The sequence below is a fragment of the Nannospalax galili genome, unplaced genomic scaffold (genome assembly GCF_000622305.1).
Source record: "Nannospalax galili isolate Female #2095 unplaced genomic scaffold, S.galili_v1.0 scaffold1243, whole genome shotgun sequence".
Lineage (NCBI taxonomy): Eukaryota > Metazoa > Chordata > Mammalia > Rodentia > Spalacidae > Nannospalax > Nannospalax galili.
This window is the reverse complement of record NW_008349193.1, coordinates 110,544-131,269: the sequence shown is the minus strand read 5'-3', so window position 1 is coordinate 131,269 and position 20,726 is coordinate 110,544. Positions and strand designations below refer to the sequence as shown.

Here is a 20,726-nt window from a genome sequence, read left to right as displayed (position 1 = left end):
AAAGATACAACAAAAAAGAAAACAGTAGACCCATATCCTTAATGAACATAGATGCAAAAATTCTCAACAAAATACTTGCAAACTGCATTCAGACACATATCAAAAAGTTCATCCATCATGATCAAGTTGGCTTTATTCCAGAGATGCAGGGATGGTTCAATATATGGAAGTCAATAAACATCATAAATCATACAAATGGACTCAAAGATAAGAACCACATGGTCATCTCAATAGATGCAGAGAAGGCCTTTGACAAAATTCAACATGCTTTTATGTTTAAAGTCCTAGAGGGAATTGGACTGGAGGGAACATACCTCAACATAATTAAAGGTATGTACAACAAACCCACAGCCACCATCATTCTAAATAGAGAAAAGCTGTAAGCATTATCATTAAAATCAGGAACCAGACAAGGCTGTCCACTATCTCCACTCCTTTTTAACAGAGTGCTTGAAACTCTTCCAAGAATAATAAGAGAAGAAAATTAAAGGAGTAATAATTGGAAATGACGGGACCAAATTATCCCTTTTTGCAGATGATATGATATTATATCTAAGGGGCACCAAAAATTCCACCAGAAAACTCCTGGAAATTGTTAACATGTTCAGTAAAGTGGCAGGTCACAAAATTAATTGACAAAAGTCTGTAGCATTTCTATATGACAATAACAAGCAATCAGAGAAAGAATACATGGAAACATTCACTTTCACAATAGCTGCAAAAAACATATCTTGGAATAAACCTGACCAAAGACATTAAAGACCTCTACAATGAAAATTTTAAACCTTTAAAGAAAGAGATTGAGGACGACCTCAGAAATGGAAGGACCTCCCATGCTCGTGGGTGAGAAGAATTGATATTGTGAAAATGACCATCCTACCAAAAGCCATTTATAGATTCAATGCAATGCCAATCAAATCCCCATGACATTTTTCACAGAGTTGGAAAAATCATCCTAAGAGTAATATAGAAACACAAAAGACCTCGGACAGCCAAAGAAACACTGAGCACTAAGAGCAATGCTGGGGGGATTACTATACCAGACTTTGAACTGTATTACAGAGCTCTAGTCATAAAAACAACATAGTACTGGCACAAAAATAGACCCATAGGTCAATGGACCAAAATTGAAGATCCAAATATGAGCACATGCAATTTCAACCACCTGATATTTGACAAAGGGTCAAATTCACTGGAGGAAAGGCAGCATGTTCTCCAAATGGTGCTGGCAAAACTGGATCTCCACCTGTAGAAGAATGAAACTGAGCCCATATCTTTCACCTTGCACAGTAGTCAACTCCAAATAGATCAAAGACATGAATGTGCAGCCTGAAACTCTGAAATTGTTAGAACAAATCATTGGTAATAACCAATAACCTACAAGATATAGGTGTAGGAAAGGACTTTCTAAACTGGACATCAATTGCTTGGGAAACAAGGTCGAGAATCGACAAATGGGACCTCATTAAACTAAAAAGCTTCTGTACATCAAAAGAAGCAACCAAGGAAGTGAAGAGAAAACCCACAGAGTGGGAGAAAATCTTCATCAGAGACACATCTGACAGAGGTTTAACATCCAGAATATATAACAAACTCAAAAACAAAGAATCCAGAAAGGAAATAGCCCAATTAAAAGATGGGCTAAGGAGCTGAACAGAGGGGTCTCAAAAGAGTAAATAAAGATGTCTGAGAAGCATCTTCAAAGCTGTTCAACAACATTAGTAATTATGGAAATGCAAACTAAAACCACTTTAAGATTTCATCTTACCCCAGTCAGACTGGCTAAGATCAAGAGAACAAATGATTCCATATGTTGGAGAGGATGTGGGGAAAGGGGAACGCTCATTCACTGCTGGTGGGGCTGCAACCTTGTTCAACTCCTATGGAAAGCAGTGTGGAGAACTCTTAAAAAACTACAAATGGGGCTGGAGAGATGGCTCAGTGGTTAACACTGGTTGTTCTTGCAGAAGACCCGGGTTTGAATCCAAGCACCCACATGACAGCTAACAACTGCCCATAACTCCAGTTCCAGAGGCTCTTTCAGCCTCTTCTGTCTTCCGTGGGCATTGCAAGACAGGAGTGCACTTACCTACACACAGGGAATACACACACACATGTAAAATAATAAATAAAAAAATTTAAAAAATAACTGCAAATGAACCCTACCATTTGACACAGTTATACCACTCCTTTGCATATACTCAAAGAACTCTTCCTATTGCAGAGACTCTTGTACATCTATGTTTGTTGCTGCTCTTTTCACAATAGCTAAGAGATGGAACTGTTCCTCGACTGACCAGTGGATAATGAAAATGTGGTTCATTTATACGAAGGAGTTTTATACAGCAGTAAAGAAAGATGAAATCATGAAATTTTTAGGTAAATGGATGGAATTAGAAACTTCCATACTAAGTGAAGTAACACAGAATCAGAAAAAATGATGTATGTTCTCCCTCATATGTGGATCCTAGCACCAAATCTTTACAAGTGAGTATGTATCCAGACATAACTACAGGAACCAGGATAATGAAAAGGAACCAGGGAGGTAAAGGAAAAGTAGAATCTGAAAGAGAAGAACAGCAGGAAACAGGCCTTAATAAGGGAGATATGGACAAAAATGGGGTTATTTTAAGGGGAGGGGGAGGGAGGTTTATACAAAGAACCTTGGGAATAAAGGGAAAAAAAGAGCTCGAGAGGTGGTACCATAGGTGAAGGGTATTATTAAGGGAGAATTGGGAAAAAAATGGGGGCACTTTAAAAGGGGAAACCATGGTGGAAGAGCTAGACAGTGAGAGAGATGAATAATGCCTAGCTAGTTTTAAAAAACTAGAGGGAACCATATTAATTGAACAACCTACTGACAAATTATACATACAACTAGCTCAAGGAATATAATACATGCCTAGACAAGGTTTATTTGAGAATGTTTGGTCTTTGTCCAAGCTTTATCTACATAGCACATGGTAATTAAATGTACCAGACTGGTGGAACTAATCTAGGATGTTTAACAGCCATACTTTGTGGCCTATACTAATCTGGTCAGAGGGATATAAGGGGCAGTTTTTGCTCCTTGCCCTCCTATGTCAACTAGTTCCAGGGGACTATGAGCATCTCTCAAAATGTCCTGTAACTGTGGTGCATCACCTTTCTGGTTGATCAAAGAGGCCATGGATACCCCACAAAATGGACTTGAACCTGTGTCCAGTCTACAAAGAGGAGGGTCAACACAGAGGAAACATGCTTCCAAATGAAGCCAGCCATGGTTGAGCAGGAACTTTCACTTATCTTCACATAGATGGAATTGGTAAAAGAAAGGAGTCAGGGGCTCCTCTCAAGCCCCTGTGACTGCTGAGGAACAGACCCGCAAATGACCTTAAGAGTAAAAATAAATTGGTTTATCTGGGCCAATTCTATGGTCTTAAGCACCCAAAAAGAAAGTATAACCAAAAATTAAAGGGATCAATATAATTCTTAAAGAGTCCATGTATACAGCTAAAAGCTACATAACAAGAAACAATACCAGACAAGAGATACCTTCCTTTGAGTTGTTGGCCAGGGTGGCCCAAGAGACTCCCAGACAGTAACCCAGAATAGAACCAGGAAAATGAAGAGCAGACCCAGATCTTATCTAAAGGAATATTGGCAACTGATTGCTCCTAGAAGAGGAACAGCTGGTCTTCCTAAAGTAAGGCTCTCTAGATAGGCTGACTAGATTCAGTGGATTGACAAGCACTGGCTATCTGCTGGGGCCACTGACCACACAGTGTACAGCAACAGGGATGACAGAGTATATGAGCTCCAGTGGGGGGGTTATCGGAGGGTGCCATTTGGGATGTGGGTATATAGATGAATAAGATTGCTAGGGATGTTCTATATGAAATACACACAATCAACAAATTAAAACAAAGAGTTATATTTGAGGAAGAAGCACAAAAATTTGCTCCATGTTAATTAGTAGAGGTGAAACACAATACCATTGATGTCTGCCTGATGATTTTATGTCCATGCTCAGGTAGATCTCAGAAAGTAACTGACTGTAAATATTAATAATCAGATACATAGAAATTAGAGTCACATCTAAATGTTAGTAGCATTAAAAATGAGTTTTCTGTATGAAACAGTATATTTTAAAATGAAATGGAGATCTTTTATAAAGGTTAAAACCTTATTCAATTTTATGTCTTGAAAGGTTTATAATGAGTTCAATATTGCATAACTGTATTAATGCAACTGTGAACCTAAAAATTTATTGCCAATATTGAAAGCTACATCTTTCCTCTGGAATTTTTTATTGAATATGTTAATGCTATAATGAAACTCTTCTTCTAATCATGTTGTTAGGAAATAAATAATTTTTTAAAATTTCCATTCCTGCCACCAAGCCTTCTGCATCGTGATGGACTATAGTACCCTGTTTAACTGTAAGACAGTTATAAACACCTTTTTCCCTTGAGTTCCTTGTTAGTTTAAAAAAATACTTTATTTTACTTTATTTGTATGAGTGTATTTCCTGCATGCATGTTAGTGCACTCACGTCATGCAACACCTGTGGAGGTCACAAGAGAACGTCAGATCCCTGGAACTGCTACACGGTTTAGATGATTCCAGAGACGATAGCTAGGGCTGCATTCAGCACTGGTGGGTGGACAGCTCCAATTCAGCATCTTGCAGTTCTCATGTCTGACCAGGGGCCCTCAAAACATGTAGAGTATTAATACGAGCATGCGGTTCAGGTTCCATTTGTGTGCTGTGTTTTTCATACCTGTGTGTCATCATGTGGGTATATTCCCCTCTAGTTCCTTGAACATCAAGAACATCTCTTTCAATTTATTCTTAAGATGATGATAGGCTCTTAGGGCCCACTAAAGGCATGAGAAAGTGTGGGTGTTAATAGAAAATGCTGGGAAGTGGGAGAGAAATCTCCTTGATATTGAGATTTGAATTGGCTGATCTTGTCAGGAAATTTAATTTCTATTTATGGAATTCAGAAACACTAAACAGAATCTGTTACTTTGACTAGGGCAGATTGATCATTAAAATTGCTCTTGTGTCCCTTAGTCCAAGTCACAAAAACTCAGTAAAATATACACATAAAAAAAGAAAAAAATTCCCTTTTAAAAATGACATTTAACTTTACTTATAAAAAAGACTGCTCATGTGCAGAAAGAGGCTTTGGATTGACATCTTGAAACAGAGGATAAAAACATTCCCAGGTCAACATCAGCATCCTTTTGGAAGAATGCAAGACCTTGGATACATAGGACAGAGTGTTTGAGAGGGTGATCCTGAGGCACATGAATTTCAAATGGTCCCACAATTCTAGAGGAAAAGAAACTGCCAATCATTCCTACTTTATAAACTCAACTGACAGCTCCCATATTGATTTTCCGCTGAGCGGAAGTAGAGGTCTAGTCTCAGCATGGGTGGAGAAAGACAAAAGGACAAATGACTCCTCACATGGTTGCTTCAGCCACAACTCCTTCATCATGTCGAGAGATAGGGGTCCTGATTCTGTAGACCCTGAAGAAGACTCTTCTCTGATTCATAAATTAATTAATACAACTTTCAACTTTGTCACTGCAGAAAATGTGAAAATTGTTAATCCTATGTTATTGAGAAGAGCACTAGGACCCTCACCTGAAGACATCTGTCTAAGGATGAGAATGTAAGGTACAACTTTAAAAATTCTAGGTTCCCTCAACTGGAGAAATTTTTGAGCAAAACCTTTATCAAGGTGTAACTCTACCCCTCGCCCTTCATCTTCTCTCTGTGTACACTCAACCTTTCAAGGGTGCCCTGGCTCCTCACACTCACTCCTCCTGTGATGGTCCCCTTAGATCATTAAAGCATTTTCTTCATCCCTTTCCAAGATTACTTCACTGCAGCTGCCTAAGGAATGCTGTCTTATGGAATGGAAACAATTTTTCTCCACATTCTTTGTATAAAAGAATAATGTCTTTCTGGAAATTAAAAGGTATATTTAGCTGAATTTTTATTTTGCAAATACATATACCTGCATAGTGCAATCTGATGGCTACACAGTCCCACCTGCTCACACCTCTTTTCCTTCACCATTACCTCCCATTCTCCCTGCATGTCCTGTTCCCACATTCATGTCTTTTTTGTTTTGTTTTGAGCCCCACTGATTTTAACCAGGGACGTCTATGTGACCATGGGTTTGGAACTATCCACAGAATTCTACTGGACTCACCAGTGGGTACATAGCTAAATGAAATCCTGTCCCATGAAATCCTTAGTAATTTTTTATTGTTGTATGAAAGGCGGTGAATACTTATCTTTCAATAATAACATTTTGATTGGTTTTTAACATAGATATTTTAAAGGTAATTTAAATGGTGGAAAATAGAAAATGTACTCAATATATTTCATTTTAAATAACATATTGACAAAGAAAGCCAGAGAAACAGTTGTATGATTTTCCAATTGAAGTGATATTCCCTGAAAAAGCAACTTAAGAAAGGACTGATTTTGTCTTACATTTTCAAGGATGTAGTTCATTAAAATGGGGGAGGCATGGAGGCAGAAGCATAAAATAGCTGGTCAGATTTCATCCACAGCCAGGAAGTGGAAAGCTTTGCTCACTGGTGCTCAGCTTGTGTCCTTCTTTCAATGCAGTCCAGGACATCAGTCCAGGGGATGGTGCCTCCCACATTTAGAGTGGGTTTTCCCACCTCAATTAACTTAATCTTGATAATCATCCACAGATGTGCTCAGAAGTTTGTCTCCTAAGTGATTCAAGATCCGGTCAAATTGACAATATTAACAATCCCAAAAGCCACTGGAAATTCAGTCTTGGGCTGTAGAAACTGTTCTGAGAATATCCTTCACCTGGATCACCTCAAAAGGTGAAATTTAGAACACACTGGTCACCATACGGAAATTTTATCACAGATCATAATTCACAGCAGTTCAAAGGAGATAGACTGGCCATCACTGGGAACAATATAAGAACCTTGCACATCATAAGATGGGTTTATGGATTTAGAGCTAAACACAGGGTGGGTCTCGTACATGTTAGACAAATGTGATTCTATTCAGCTGCCCATCCCCAGATCCTCATTTAACACAGTGTTCAAGGAAGAAAAATAAAATGCAAGACAATTTAGGATCTATAAATAAAATTAACAATGAGGAGGAACCAAAGGTTAAAAAATTCCTTTAAAAATGTTTTCCCTTTTAAAAGTATTTGCCTTCCCCTGTCTCCCCTTTATTAAGACGTGCCTCCTACTGTCCCCCTCTCTAGAGCTCCTTCTTCCCCTCTATCCCCATGGTTCCTTACCATTTGCCTAGATCCCGTGGTTACTTCAGGATATGTACTCACATCTAGGGATTTGGGGCTAAGATCCACAAATGAGAGAGAATATATGTGCCTCATTTTTCTGAGTTTGTGTTACTCCACTTAGTACAAAAGTTTCTAGTTCCATCTGTTTCCTGGAAAGTTCATGATTTTTTTTTTCTTTACCGCCGAATAAAACTTCATTGTGTAAATGTACCAGCTATAATGGATATTCATCAGATGAGGGACATTTAGGTTGTTTCCATTTCTTAGTTATTGTGAAAAGCAGCATCAAACATAAATATTTCTGTAGTGGTGTAAATTTGTTGGGTATGTATCAAGCGATTGTGAGGCTGCATTGTATGGTAGATACACTTTTAGTTTTGTTTTTTTTTTTCACAGTGATTGCACAAATTTGCTGTCCCACACATGGAGAGTGAGAGGAGAGGTAAATAATGCTTAGATGGTATAAATAACAAGAGGAAAAAGTATTAGTTCAAAGTGTCACTGAAAAATACACATACAATAAATTTATGAATACATGTGTATAGCTGAAGGCTATGTAATAAAAAAATCACAGGGCAAGGCAGGAGAAATCTCCTTTCAAGTTGTTGGTCAGGGTAGTCCAAGAGATTCCCCAAAATAACATAGGTTACTGCCACAGCCCTTGATTTCCTCCAAGAACTTGAAGGCAAGGCCCTACTGCTGAAGACAGGTCACAGTTTGGACACAGGACTTGGAACGATCGAGCTGGAACTGACCTGGAAGCCTCCTCCTGGCAGACTAGTTCTCATGTTATTAGGGGATACTAAGTAAGCTGCCAAAGGAGAAACCAATCAATTGTCCTGCCCAGCTATAAAGCCAAAAAACAAAACAAACAAACAAACAAAAAAACCAAAACCCAAACAACAACAACAAAAACAAACAAGGCAAAACAAAAATCCCCAACACTGTCTGGCCTAGAAAATGACACTTTTATCTTGGGGGTAATGAACAGTTGTTCTGTCTGATGTCCTAAACCTTTTCCTATACTCATCACACAGAGAAATCCTGGAGTCTCTGGTCACAGGCAGAAGTCCTTCCCAGTCTGCTTAATGCCTGGGTAATTTTGGGAGTCCCTTGGACTACCCTGGCTAACAACTCAAAGGAAGGTTTCTCCTGTTTCTTGTTATGTAGCCTTCAGCTATACTCACGGACTCATGTAGGGATATTGTATGTGTAATTTTTCAGTAGGCTTTTGGACTAATACAATTCCCTCTTTTGTTATACTAGCTAGGCACTATTTACGTCTCCTCCTTCTCTCCCTGTCTTATCTCCCCCCGATTTAGAGTGTCTCCATTTCCCTCATCTCTCCCTTGATAATTTCTGTACGCTATGGTCCCACCTCTCTCAGGCTCCAAAAGTTGCCATTTTCATTGAAGTTCTGGAAATTTCCTGAAATATATTTTGATCATAGTTAGATCCCATCCTCTATACTCCCATTAATACCTTCCATCCAATTTCATGTACTCTATTACGTATATTGAGAACTATAGAGTCTGATTTTGTTCCAATGTCCTTCAGTGTGGGATCGTCCCTGACAAAACTATATGTTTTAGATGTGTATGACTTATTGATTTTATACATATGTACATTATGAAATGAATGTCACAATCAATGTAATTAACAAATTCAACAACATCACATTTACCACACACTTGGTTCATTTTCTCTTGTAGTGAAAATATTTAACACCAACCTTCCTTGAAGGTTTCAAGTGTATGATTACTGCTCCTGTTACAACACTACAGGACTGCTGGGAAATGAAGCGGTGCTGGTCTCAGGGAGGGAGGGCAATGGAGCTGTACCAGGTGACGTGGTTCCAGAGATCTAGGGACACCACAGTGATTGTAAGCCATAGATATGTTGATGGAAATATTGGTGAGAAATGGGGCTTATTTGGGCCTTGGTTAGGGCTATGTTGGGACCTGGTCTCATCTCAGAGTTTCCCATGACTCTGATGCTTGCCATATTATGCAAATCAGAAGCCATGTGATGAGCATGTGCTGGTCTTTGCAGATGTGAGCTAGGGACACGGTGACCACATCGTAGTCACTTATCAACATTGGTCAGCTGGTCTACTGTGCAGCAGGAGAAACATACTCCTCCAACATGGTCATGGGGAGTCATCCCTTTCAGCCTGGTTGAGCACTTGGTTTCCAAGCAAGAATGTGATTCTATGATGTCAATCATGTCTTAAGCTTGTCCTACTAAATCTAATCAAGAGAGTTAGTCCCCATTACACGAGCCCAAAGTGGATGTTTAAAAAATTCATAACCCTGTGACTGCAGAACAGCTGTTTTGATTGATGTCCAAAACCTTTTCCTGTGCTCATCACACAGAGAAACCCTGGAGTCTTGAGTCACAGGTAGAAGTCCTTCCCAGTCTACTTAATGCCTGGGTTCAGCCAGCCACATCTGTACATCCAATGGCACAAGGATGGAGCCTTGCTTAAGGGTCACAGTAATTGGGAAATGAAAAGTTTTAGTTAGAATCTTTGATTCATTTATTACCCCTATTTTTGTAGTCACAAAACTCATAAATGAGTGTGACTGTGTGTGAAACTAGCAAGACCCCGCACTCTTTGATGCTGGGCTGGGTTCACATAGATGAAAATTCCGTCACCCAGATTAGTTCCTAATACAGACACTGTACGCATCCCTTGGGGACTGACTTCCTCTACCATGGATCCTCTTCACTTTTTCCATGCTTGGAAGAGAGCAGCACATTTCTTTGGAGCAAGTTCAAGCGTTAATACTTACAGTAATATGGCCCGTCTACTAGCTGCTTCTCCAAGTGCTCAGAAAATGCACCTCAGTGGATGAGTAGAAATCAGGAATGAGGGGAGTGATCCTCAGATTTTGAGGATATAGTTTTGTTGTTTATGAAGAGCACATTACCTTGTCTCAGGGCAGCTGGAGAAGAGCAAGTTGGAGCCTGTAACAGACCTAGGTCAGAAACCAACAAGTAATCACTTCTGTGATTGGCTCAAAGACCAATTAGCTCTCTTGAGTGACAGTCAGGAAAGCTGAGTTTCCCATGAACTCACAGCAGCCTCCCTCTCCATTAGATTTTCCACCGTGCTTTTAAGAAATAGTATTGGTTGAGAATTTCATACACACAAGTAATGTATTTTGACCAAAGTCTCACCCCCTTCCCTCTCCTTCAGTTCATCCCCAATTTACCAAGCGTGTTTCACATTGAAAATTCAGAGGCCAAGAAGCTAATGAATGGCCATGGATAGGTGGGGATAAGCTTCTTCGGAGGGTTGGTAGAATGTAGTGATATGAAGGGGAAGAGGAATATTAGACCAGGAAGAGCTAAACGGGGTGGGGAATGAGAGGGCAGGGCAGAGGCCTGAGAAGGGGCTTCATTAAGAGTTGGAGAGAGAGAGAGAGAGAGAGAGAGAGAGAGAGAGAGAGAGAGAGAGGGGGGGGCGGGGTAGAGAGAGAGAGAGAGAGAGAGAGAGAGAGAGAGAGAGAGAGAGAGCTGCTGCTGCTGTGAGGGGAATGGCAAGGGGATGGGGGAGGGCCAGGAGAGCCTCATAAGAGAGCAGTTTACTAAGCAGTCCTGCTGAGGAATCTCCATCACAAATCCTCAGAACATAGGAGACTTCTGACTTTTCATAATCTTTTAAGGTGTGGCAGAACATTTCACATCATTTAATTTAGTTCAACACCATGACAAAGACTATGCTGGAACTAGATGCCATGAAGTGAGAGCTGCCAGGTCAAGGCACAGTCTATTGTTAACTATCTGTTCCTGGGAGAGAAGCAGGGAGGTGCGGTCTCATTCAGGCTGTAAGATCCGGGCTAAATGTGCAAATCTGTGTTCTAACAAATGGTAGTGTACCTGTAGAACAGTGTATGAAAAATAGGCTCAGTTAAACAGTTGGGCACAAAGCATCATACACTGTGTAATTCCATCTGTAAAAGGGTACAGAATATGCAAATCCACAGATGCAGGAAGCAGGAACTTGAGGAGACTGCTTGATGGGCATGAAGTTCCCTTGGTCATGATGACAGTGTCCAGGAACTAGATGCAGGTGGCCATGCAACATGAGGAATATATTCTACATTATTCAGCCGTGGACTCTAAAGGATGCCTTGTGAATTTTTCAATCATTAAAAAATGGATAAAAGAAAAATCACTAATGAAATTTTATGTGTTTTGAGTAGGAGTACCGTGACCTAGTGTATTTTAGAAGTATTACCCACATTATAGCAAGAAGCAGAGTCCCACAGCACTCAGATATTATTGTCTTGATGAAATCTCCAAATCCATATTTAAGAGACAATTTCTCTGAGAATAGAACTCAGGTGTTCTCAACATTGTTGAAGTCCTGTAAATCTTTGTGGCCATCTCCCCCAAGGATGCACTGTTACCTCTCATGTCCCTTTGCAGCTAAAGGGCACAGCTGAAGATCAGGGAGTCACTCCTACTACTCTGGGCCTTGTCATCCTTTTCTTATTATAGAGAATTTTAGTGCAGTTTTAAACACTTCCATGTCACTGGACTGGCTATCTCACACCAACCTTGAAGGAAAGGACAGTAACATAGCCTACCCTTAGGAAAGCAGGCCAGAGGCATGCTTGAGGTTGAAGATTGGTAAACACAACTCATGTACTCATGTATCTTACATGGAAACCAGTGAACTTCATTCAGTAAGCATTAATGCCTGGGGCATTGTGACAGAATGAGCTGAGGAGCCATGGTCAGAAGATAAGACGTGCTGAAGGAGAAGGAGAAATCATGAGGAGGCTTAAAGGCAGAGTTAGAGGAGAACAGGCTGTCCCTTCCATCAATAAGGAAGTCAGAGAAAAAGGAAATTATGAGCAACTAAAGCTCAGGCCATGAGGGGGTGAGCTTCCCTAGGGAGTCAGCTAGGTCTAAACCCTCCCTGAAACTTTCACCCCTGGTGCCCTACTCTTGGGGTTTGTAAAGTCTATTGTAGACCTTCAGCTGTTCTCCAAGCATCTCCATACTCCTGTGTGCGTCCCATTGGTCAAGCAGGTGTGCCACTCCATACCACCTACAAGAGGACAGCCATCCTAGGATTTCTCCCACTGATATCACATGCTTAGGTGACTTCACCTTAGTTATGCATCTTACTATCTACTGAATGATCCATGTCACTGCCACTACCCCCACCAGCCCTATGGGGATAGCTCACAATGTGAAAATTTCTTCTGCCAACACTCTCCTCTCACTCAGCTTCCCTTGGTTTTTGGTCTCTCTCTTATCGGAGACAATACCATCCCTCTTCCCAAAGTCACCCTGGATTTTGTCATATCCTGGTCGACTATGCCAATTGTAGCTAAAATTCCTTCCAGGAGAAGCAAATAATGTCGGGCCCCTTCCTCCCTTGGTTATGACAAACCGAAGTACAATTTCGTCAAACTAGTCTGGGTAACCAGTTGAGTTTATTGGACTTACTTACAGAGCAGTGGGTGATAATTACTTTCAGGACTGTGGGTGCCCCATCTTATGGCTGCACTGGAAAGTCTCCATCCAGGCATGGATCATGACTTCCCCACAGCTGCAGAAAATTTCAAGAGAGATTCTCTACACCTTCTCCAGTTGTATACCCTTAGCCCCTCCCCTTCCTGGAACTGGCACCAACTGGCTGGTTGGGAGGTGTGACTGACTCTCCTTGCCCCTCCTTTCTGGAAGAGTTTACCAGCCAAATTAGGCTGTGATGATCCTAAGCAAGTGTGTGCAACCAATCTTGGGAAAAAGGCATCTGTCCATGGTCTCTCTGTTGGAGGACAGTCCTTGGCAACAGTGTCTCATGGCCTGGATGTGGCAGCTTTATTCTAATGGTGGAACAAGAACACAGGCTCTCCTCAACCTGGTATCCACAGTAACAGTGAGATGGGCACATGCAGGCTCTGTTCACCGTGGCTCTGTGACTCCCAACTACAGGTTAAAGTTCAGATTATACAGACATGGCAAGAGTGGTTTCCAAATGTGGTGGGTGCCCAGCGACTGTTGGGTCTGATCTCAGTGAGGAAATGTTTTCAATCAAATGTTCCAAGCAATATACCATGACCTTACCCCAGGTGAACCCGAGGAGGAGGGTGCCTGAAAAGACTCTGTGGTTTATGGTCTCCTTAGCCGGAGACATAGAGTGTGAGGGGAAGTGACACCTGCAGGGCAAAATTGGAGAAGGCAGGGACCAACTCTCCAACCTGGCCAATCTTCCTAACCGGTGTTTAGGAGTACAGCCCTCTGGGTGATAACACCAGGCTGAGTTTCTTGGGTTGACTTTACCCTGGACTCTGTGACCTGCTCATAAAGGGGCTAGCACAGTCTGCAGCATACACAGCCTCTCTCCTGAGTGCTTTGGCCTCAGCAATGCCCTGAACATCATATTTTCATGTGAAGAGCCCAGAACATCCAGTTAGGGAATAAATTCTCCCCTGGTCCTGCTTATGGAGCCCAAAAGGTGATAGCTGGGATGAATGATGGCGGTGTCAGGGAGGGAATGAGAGATGGGAGGGGAGACAAGAAGAACATAGCCAGAGAAAGCCAGGTCTTCAGAGCAAGGCCTTAGTGAGTCCTCAGCTGCCACCCCACCCATCTTTCTTCTCTCTAAGACAGCTCCTTTTTACCCCTATGTCTGAATGTACCCAGTACCCACAGTGCTCACACATGGGTATGGCAGTGCTGAGGCAGAGCCTGGGGAACACTTTTGTTTGTCTAAGGAGGGGCAGCTGCCTCCCACCACCTTACTCCTGCTCTGGATGTCCTCAACTGAAGACATGGTGTTCTATGGACGTGGCCTCCATGGACTCTTGGTGGCTGAGTGCTGGGGATCCTGGGATGGGGCATTGTAGCTGCTCCATCCTCAGCCCTCTCAGGTCTGTCCTGCTTCTCTCAATGGCTATGACTTGTTTAGACGAAAAGCAGAGGATGGGTGTGAGGGGCACAGAGCCGTACCCTTCAGTCCTGGAGGTTTGACACAGTGGGCAGAAGTCACAGCATCAAGGAAACAGCAAATGTTTATGAAATTCCATTGGTTTGGAATCCTCCCCATTTTATGGATCACACAGGATCAAAGCTTCCCTTAGGATCCAGTCCATCACACATCCCTGTATGACCACCACTCTGGCAAGTGCTAGTGGACGTGTGTGGATGGAGGCCTTACCCAGGCCTGACATGGAAATGGGCACATGCTCAGGCTTATTCTGACTGGAGGGTAGCTGGGACATTTGGTAACAAGACCTTGAAAAACACAGGAAGTCTTCTGCACCACCTCTGAGAGTCTCTGAGCATGCATCCTTCCCACTCACACACAGGAAGTGGGAAGGTGGAAAAATGAATCTTCTTTGTGAGGGAAAGAGGCTGCTCACGTCAATTTAGGTCTGGTTGTAGAGAGGCTGGAACTCCCTTTGCCTACACTTGGATCAGAATGTTTCAGTGATTTGAAACAGAGTTTCTTTCCTTAGGACACATTATTTTAGCTTCTCACAAAATCATCACATTACTGCCACCTTCTGAAAATGTATCACAGAGTCACAAACCTCTAATGTGAGTGACAGGTTTTGAGTGACAGGTTTTGAATGACAGATTTTAATGTACTTCGCAGTTTCCAACCTGTATCTCTTCATGCCAAGTGCTGCTGCCAGCAGGGAATTTACAGGGAGACCTATTTACAGGATCCTATTCAGGTTCCCTCTGGATCTACTCACACCTTAGACTTGTTATGAAAGCCCTGTCCACACACTAACACTCATCCCCGTGAGCATCAGTGTTCTTAGACATCGTAGGTGAATCATGTCCCCAAGGTGACCAGATTCCCAACCTGCATGTGTCAATGAGAGCTCAGAGTGTCTGCAGGGTGGAGAAGATGGTGGCTGGATAGAAATGGAAGAAGAGCTCTGCTGTGGACCTGTGCTGTGAACTTGGTTGTCACGTCACTAGATACAGGATCAACTACAATGTTAATCACTGGGCACACCTGTGAAGGATTGTCATGACTGGGTTATTTGAAGTGGATTGGGTTATATAAATGTGGGTGTCCCCTTTTGGTAGAGCCCAGATTAAAGGGGGCATGAGGGAAAAGCTTTGGTTTTTCCTAACCTTTGGGTCTCACTGGCAAGTTGATCAGTTTTGTTCCTGATGCTACTGTTGTTTCTTCACTTCTCTGATGTCAGAATGGCTCATTCAGGAATCCACCATGGAGTGAAGCCAGTGGCCCTCCATGAATCCTCCAGGACCTCAGGGCCAGGTTAGGACTATGAAGACATCTACTCTCATAGACTGAACAGTCACTGGGTTCTTGTCCTCTTTAGTGTGAAGACAGCCATTGTCAGAGGGCACAAATTGTATCATGAAAGACACAGTAATAAATCCCCCTAAATATATATTCATCCTGTCCTTTCTGATTCTTTTAAAATATATTTTTATTGAGTTTTTGTGTATTTAATAAAAGAACTTAATCATTTAGAACTCTTTCCCATCCATTCCACCTGAACTCCCTCCTCCCGACCCATTTTCATGCATTCTGTCATGTATGTGAAGTCCTATCCTGTCACACATTTGTCAACATTGTATTTTTATGCAAGTTCATCCACTGGAGTCTAGTCAGCCTATCTGGACATCTTGAAGAAGATCTACTCTCCCTTACCTAGCAGTAATCAGTTACCAATAGTTCCTAGGCCAGGTCGGAGCCTGCTACCGATTTATCTAGGTCTATGCTGAGTTTTTTTTGATTCAGTCAGCATGGGTCTTGTGCACACTGATACCATTTTTGCAAGTTTGGCCAGGTCGGAGCCTGCTACCGATTTATCTAGGTCTATGCTGAGTTTTTTTCTGATTCAGTCAGCATGGGTCTTGTGCACACTGATACCATTTTTGCAAGTTCGTATGAGCAAGTTTCCAATGGCCTGAAAGCCCGTTTTCTTATATTTATGAACCAACCTTGGCTCTTACAATCTTTCTGGCCCCTCTTCTGCAATGGTCCCTGAGCCATGGGAGGGTGAGGTTTAATATAGGAGTCCTATGCAGGGACACACACACTGCAATCTCTTATTCACTAAAACTTAGCCAGCTGTGGCCTTCCCTGTGCACTGCACTCTGCTGTATGAGGAAGTTTCACTGGTGAGAGTTGAGGGATGTATTAGTATTCTCTCTGCCTGCTGCCCTCCTGTGTTCCATGAGACAGATACAGAGTTTCCATTGAAGATGTGTCACTTATGACTGGGCATATCTCAAAGGACAGAAGATAGGAATGACTCTATCATTCTGTTTCTTAAGAGTACCCTATAATTAATACAGCACTTTCTTAGGATGGATGTTTGGTCATGGTTCTGAGACAGGAGAGTTATCAATGGCTGTGCCATGAGAAAATAAACAGCCCCTCACTGTACTCCCTAAGCTAATCTCAGCTGTCATCTCTCACCATCATTTTCCCCAGAGGACAAGTTTAGATCAGGTTTCAGCATTTCATAGCAGCTCCCATGATGTCCAAAGATAGGGTTATTGCCCTTAAGTGGATGCTCAGAATCTAGACACTGACTATGCCTTTCTGCATGAATTTATTTACATTTAATTCTGTTGTTGAGGGAATGGGGTATTTGTTAAGCCCATGGTATAGAGAAGACCATGAGGACCCTCAGCTGGTGACATCTGATTTACCATATGACTATAAGACACAACATTTTTTATTATTGGTTTTATTCTCAAGACTGTGCTACATACTACATGGGTCATCTCTAAATACTCAAGAGCATATTGGGAAACTTTAGTCACAAAGAATTGTCCAAGACCATGAACCTGACATGTCCCAAACCCATGTTGCACCCTGGTCTGAAAATTAGCCAGTACTGATCCTCTTCATGTCACAAGTACAACTGACCTCATAACCACACTGAGAAGTGGTAAGACAGAAGATGTAAAGAAGGAAAATTATGCCCAGAGATAGTTAGGCTAGTGGGAGGGAAGAGGCCTTGAATCACAGTAAACCTCCTCCATTTAGAATTCTGACCAAGGACTTAGGGGCACTGGGGAAGCAAGAATGGCCAAGAAGGTTGATCTCATAAAGATGGAGGTGGTTGATGTGGATAAAAAAGAGGAGGTGGGGAAATATCGGGAGGGGATTATTCAGCAAGGGAACACCAACCAGAGCCATGAGAGCATTGGGGTTTCCCTCCCTGTTTCCGTGTCTCCTCTGGGCTCCTCCCCAGGACAGAGGCTCCAGGTGAGCTGCACAGTCAGATGCTCAGTGTGTCTCTGCTGCTCTGCGTCCCCCCTGCAGCATCAACCTGCATCTCCCCACTGTGGAACACCGTTCTCCAGGCATGGTGTGACCCTTGACCACTTGACTCGCAGTAACTGTGATGACCCACAGTGGACCTGAACAAGACTGGTCTGATGAACTTGTCCCTTCATAAAGGGGGAGCTCATGAGGGCCCACCACTACTTGAGTAGCGATAGGCAGATAGCTGAGTTCAGGGAGAAACGTCTCTTCAGTTCTGTACTGACAGTAGGTCACACACACTTCTGTGAGTGATTGAAAACACTTATTCTTTCACCAAGTGGGACTTGTGGGGAATCGATTCTTTCTGTCATTTCTGCCCTATCTGGAGAAAACAGAGCTTTGTTCCTGTCTTCAGAAAATGTTCACACAAAGTCCCCATAGCATCTCCAGGGCTGGGGAGATAACTGATCATGAGAAGGACCCCTCAACACTGTGATGATGGTCAGGTGGAAGAAGTGAAGGAGACCCAGTGCACAGGCTCTGAGAGTGGAGGACAAGCCCTGAACCACTCACAGTTGGGAGGTCCTGGCTCGGAAAGGCACTTGGTCTGTTTGGTGCTAACTCTTGACTTTTGATGGCATGGAGACAGTTCCAGCAGATGTGGATGGGTTTCAGGGGGCTGCCTCGTCCGTAAGAAGAGACTGCAACCAGGCATCTGCGTGTAATCCCAGCATACAGGAGGCGAGGGAGGAAAATCTGAAGTTTGAGGATTGCCTGGGATTTGTGAAGATCTACTTAAAATTATTTTAAAAAGCCAAGGTGCTGATCCACACTCGGTATACCGGCACTGGAGAGGCAAAGGCAGGAGAGAAAAACGTGAGCTTGAGCACAGCCTGGTGTGCATAGTGAGATCATCTACAAAAAGAAGAGATGGAAGGAGAGATGAGAGAGACAGAGACAGAGACAGAGACAGAGTCTGAAGTTTGCTGAAGCCATGGCACTGGGGGAAAACAGAGCTCCAGAGGAGGACAGTTCCACTTCCTGTGTGGCTGCTGAGGTGACAGCCTCATGACAGGAAGGAGGACCCAGCCTCCAAAGGCCACACCCTGTGTGTCTGCCCACTGGGAAAGGCACAGTCCCCAGCCATTTGCAACATTGCTGCCACAAGGAAGAGATGCCATGACTCCCACCTTCACAGCCCTGCTCTGCCTGGTTGACATGCAAAATGCTGGGGGGAGGCACCCTAGTCTGGGAGGGACCCCAATGCACAGACCTTCTAATCAATCCCAAGGCATCTCAGGGGCTCAGAGGCAACGAGGGGGGAAGGATGTGCCCAGGCTTCAGGGCAAGTCTCTCACAGAGAACTCTCTTCCAGGACTGAGCCTGGGCCTCAGGACCCCAGTGCTGGCTGGTGTGTACCCAGGTGTCACAGGTAAGTCCTCCTCACTGAGGACAAGGGGTCACCTGTGGACAATGGAGACAGAGAGAAGCAGGAGTGGCTGATGCTGGGAAAACCTAAGAGGAATCAAAGGGAGTGTGTCCTGTTACCTAAAGTCTGATTTCCTTGCAGGGACCCTTCCCAAGCCCTCGCTCAGGGCTGAGCCAGGTTCTGTGGTCAACAGAGGGATACAGGTGTCCTTCTCACATCAGGGGACATCAGGGGCCCTGGAGTACCGTCTCTATAAAGAGGGAAACCCATATCCTGGGCACATGCAGACCCTGCTGGAGCCTGGGAACAAGGCTAAGTCCTCCATCCCATCCCTTGACTGGAGTCATGCAGGGCGATATCGTTGTAACTATCAAACTCCTGCTGGCTGGTCAGAATTCAGTGATCCCCTGGAACTGGTGGTCACAGGTGAGGTCACTCAAGGGTCTCAGCCCCAGTCTTTGCTCTGAGGAAAGGGGTCCTGCTCTCAGATGTGTCCCCTCTCACAGCCCAGCCTGGAGGACAGTGAGGACTGTGTGAGTTCACTTAACACTCTGCCTCCTCTCCTAGGATACCACTACAGCAAACCCAGCCTCTCAGCTCAGTATAGCCCTGCAGTAGCCTCAGGAGGGAACATCGTCCTCCAGTGTGTCTCAGGACACGGATATGATAGATGCGTGCTGAAGAAGGAAGGACCACAGGAGCTCTCCTGGACCCTGAACCCACAGTATATATACTCCACAGGGCGGTACCAGGCCCTGTTCTCTGTGGGCCCCGTGATCCCCAGTCAAAAGTGGAGGCTCAGATGCTACAGGTATAATCTGAGGAGCCCACAGCTGTGGTCAGAACCCAGTGACCCCCTGGAGCTCCAGGTCTCAGGTGAAGAAGCCCTAGCCTCACCCTAGAATAACACTGGAACTTAGGGCTTCTGAGACCTTCAACAGAGTGTGGGAACTGTGAAACCCAAGATACATAAGCCAAAGGGAGACAGAGAGAGTGAAGGCTGGGACTTCCAGGATGGAGATGGATCTTCAAAGGGCTCCAGGGTCCTTCTGCTACCCAGGGTCAGCCTGAGAGTCATCTCTGAGTGTAGAGATCACTGTGCCACTGCTCAAAGAGACACATTGACATGGCCCCTCCTTCCTTGCAGAGACTCACCACAAACCCACCATCAGGGCTGAGCCAAGCTCTGTGATTGCCTCAGGCAGTCACGTGACCATCTGGTGTCAGGGGATTCTCAATGCCCAAGAATATGTTCTGCAGAAAGAGGGAATCTCAGCACCCTGGGACACACAGATCCCACTGGAGCCTGGGGAGAAGGCCAAGTTCTCCATCTCATCCATGACAGAGCAACATGCAGGGCGATATTGCTGTTACTATTACAGCCCTGCTGGCTGGACTCAGTGCAGTGACGCCCTGGAGCTGGTGATGACAGGTGAGGGAACTCAGGCTCCCCATCCCCCTTCTCTGCCATCAGGAAAAGTGTTCTCATCTTAAGGGTGTCTTTCACAGCCCAACCCTGGGAGACAATGTGGGAGTTCATTTAACATGCAGCCTCCTTCCAACCTAACAGTCCACAGTAAACCTCAGCTGTCAGCCCTGCCCAGCCCTGTGGTGACCTCAGGAGAGAACATGACCCTCCAGTGTGTCTCACGACATGGATATGGTGGGTTCACTCTGACCAGGGAAGGAGGACAGAAGACCTCCACTTCCCAGGACTCACAGTACTTAGCCTCCACTGGTCAGTTCCAGGCTCTGTT

At 43.8% G+C, this 20,726-nt stretch overlaps 1 protein-coding gene across 1 annotated transcript in view; it reads left to right on the top strand.

The window, feature by feature from the left end:
- The window catches only part of LOC103744709, a 53,734-nt gene that overhangs the window by 16,122 nt on the left and 16,886 nt on the right, over positions 1 to 20,726 (top strand). The window contains 8 exon segments of the mRNA XM_029570128.1: positions 17,319 to 17,540; positions 17,598 to 17,670; positions 18,832 to 18,951; positions 19,111 to 19,411; positions 19,550 to 19,845; positions 20,117 to 20,401; positions 20,465 to 20,467; positions 20,540 to 20,648. Coding sequence (XP_029425988.1) covers positions 17,319 to 17,540; positions 17,598 to 17,670; positions 18,832 to 18,951; positions 19,111 to 19,411; positions 19,550 to 19,845; positions 20,117 to 20,401; positions 20,465 to 20,467; positions 20,540 to 20,648 — 1,409 coding nt within the window.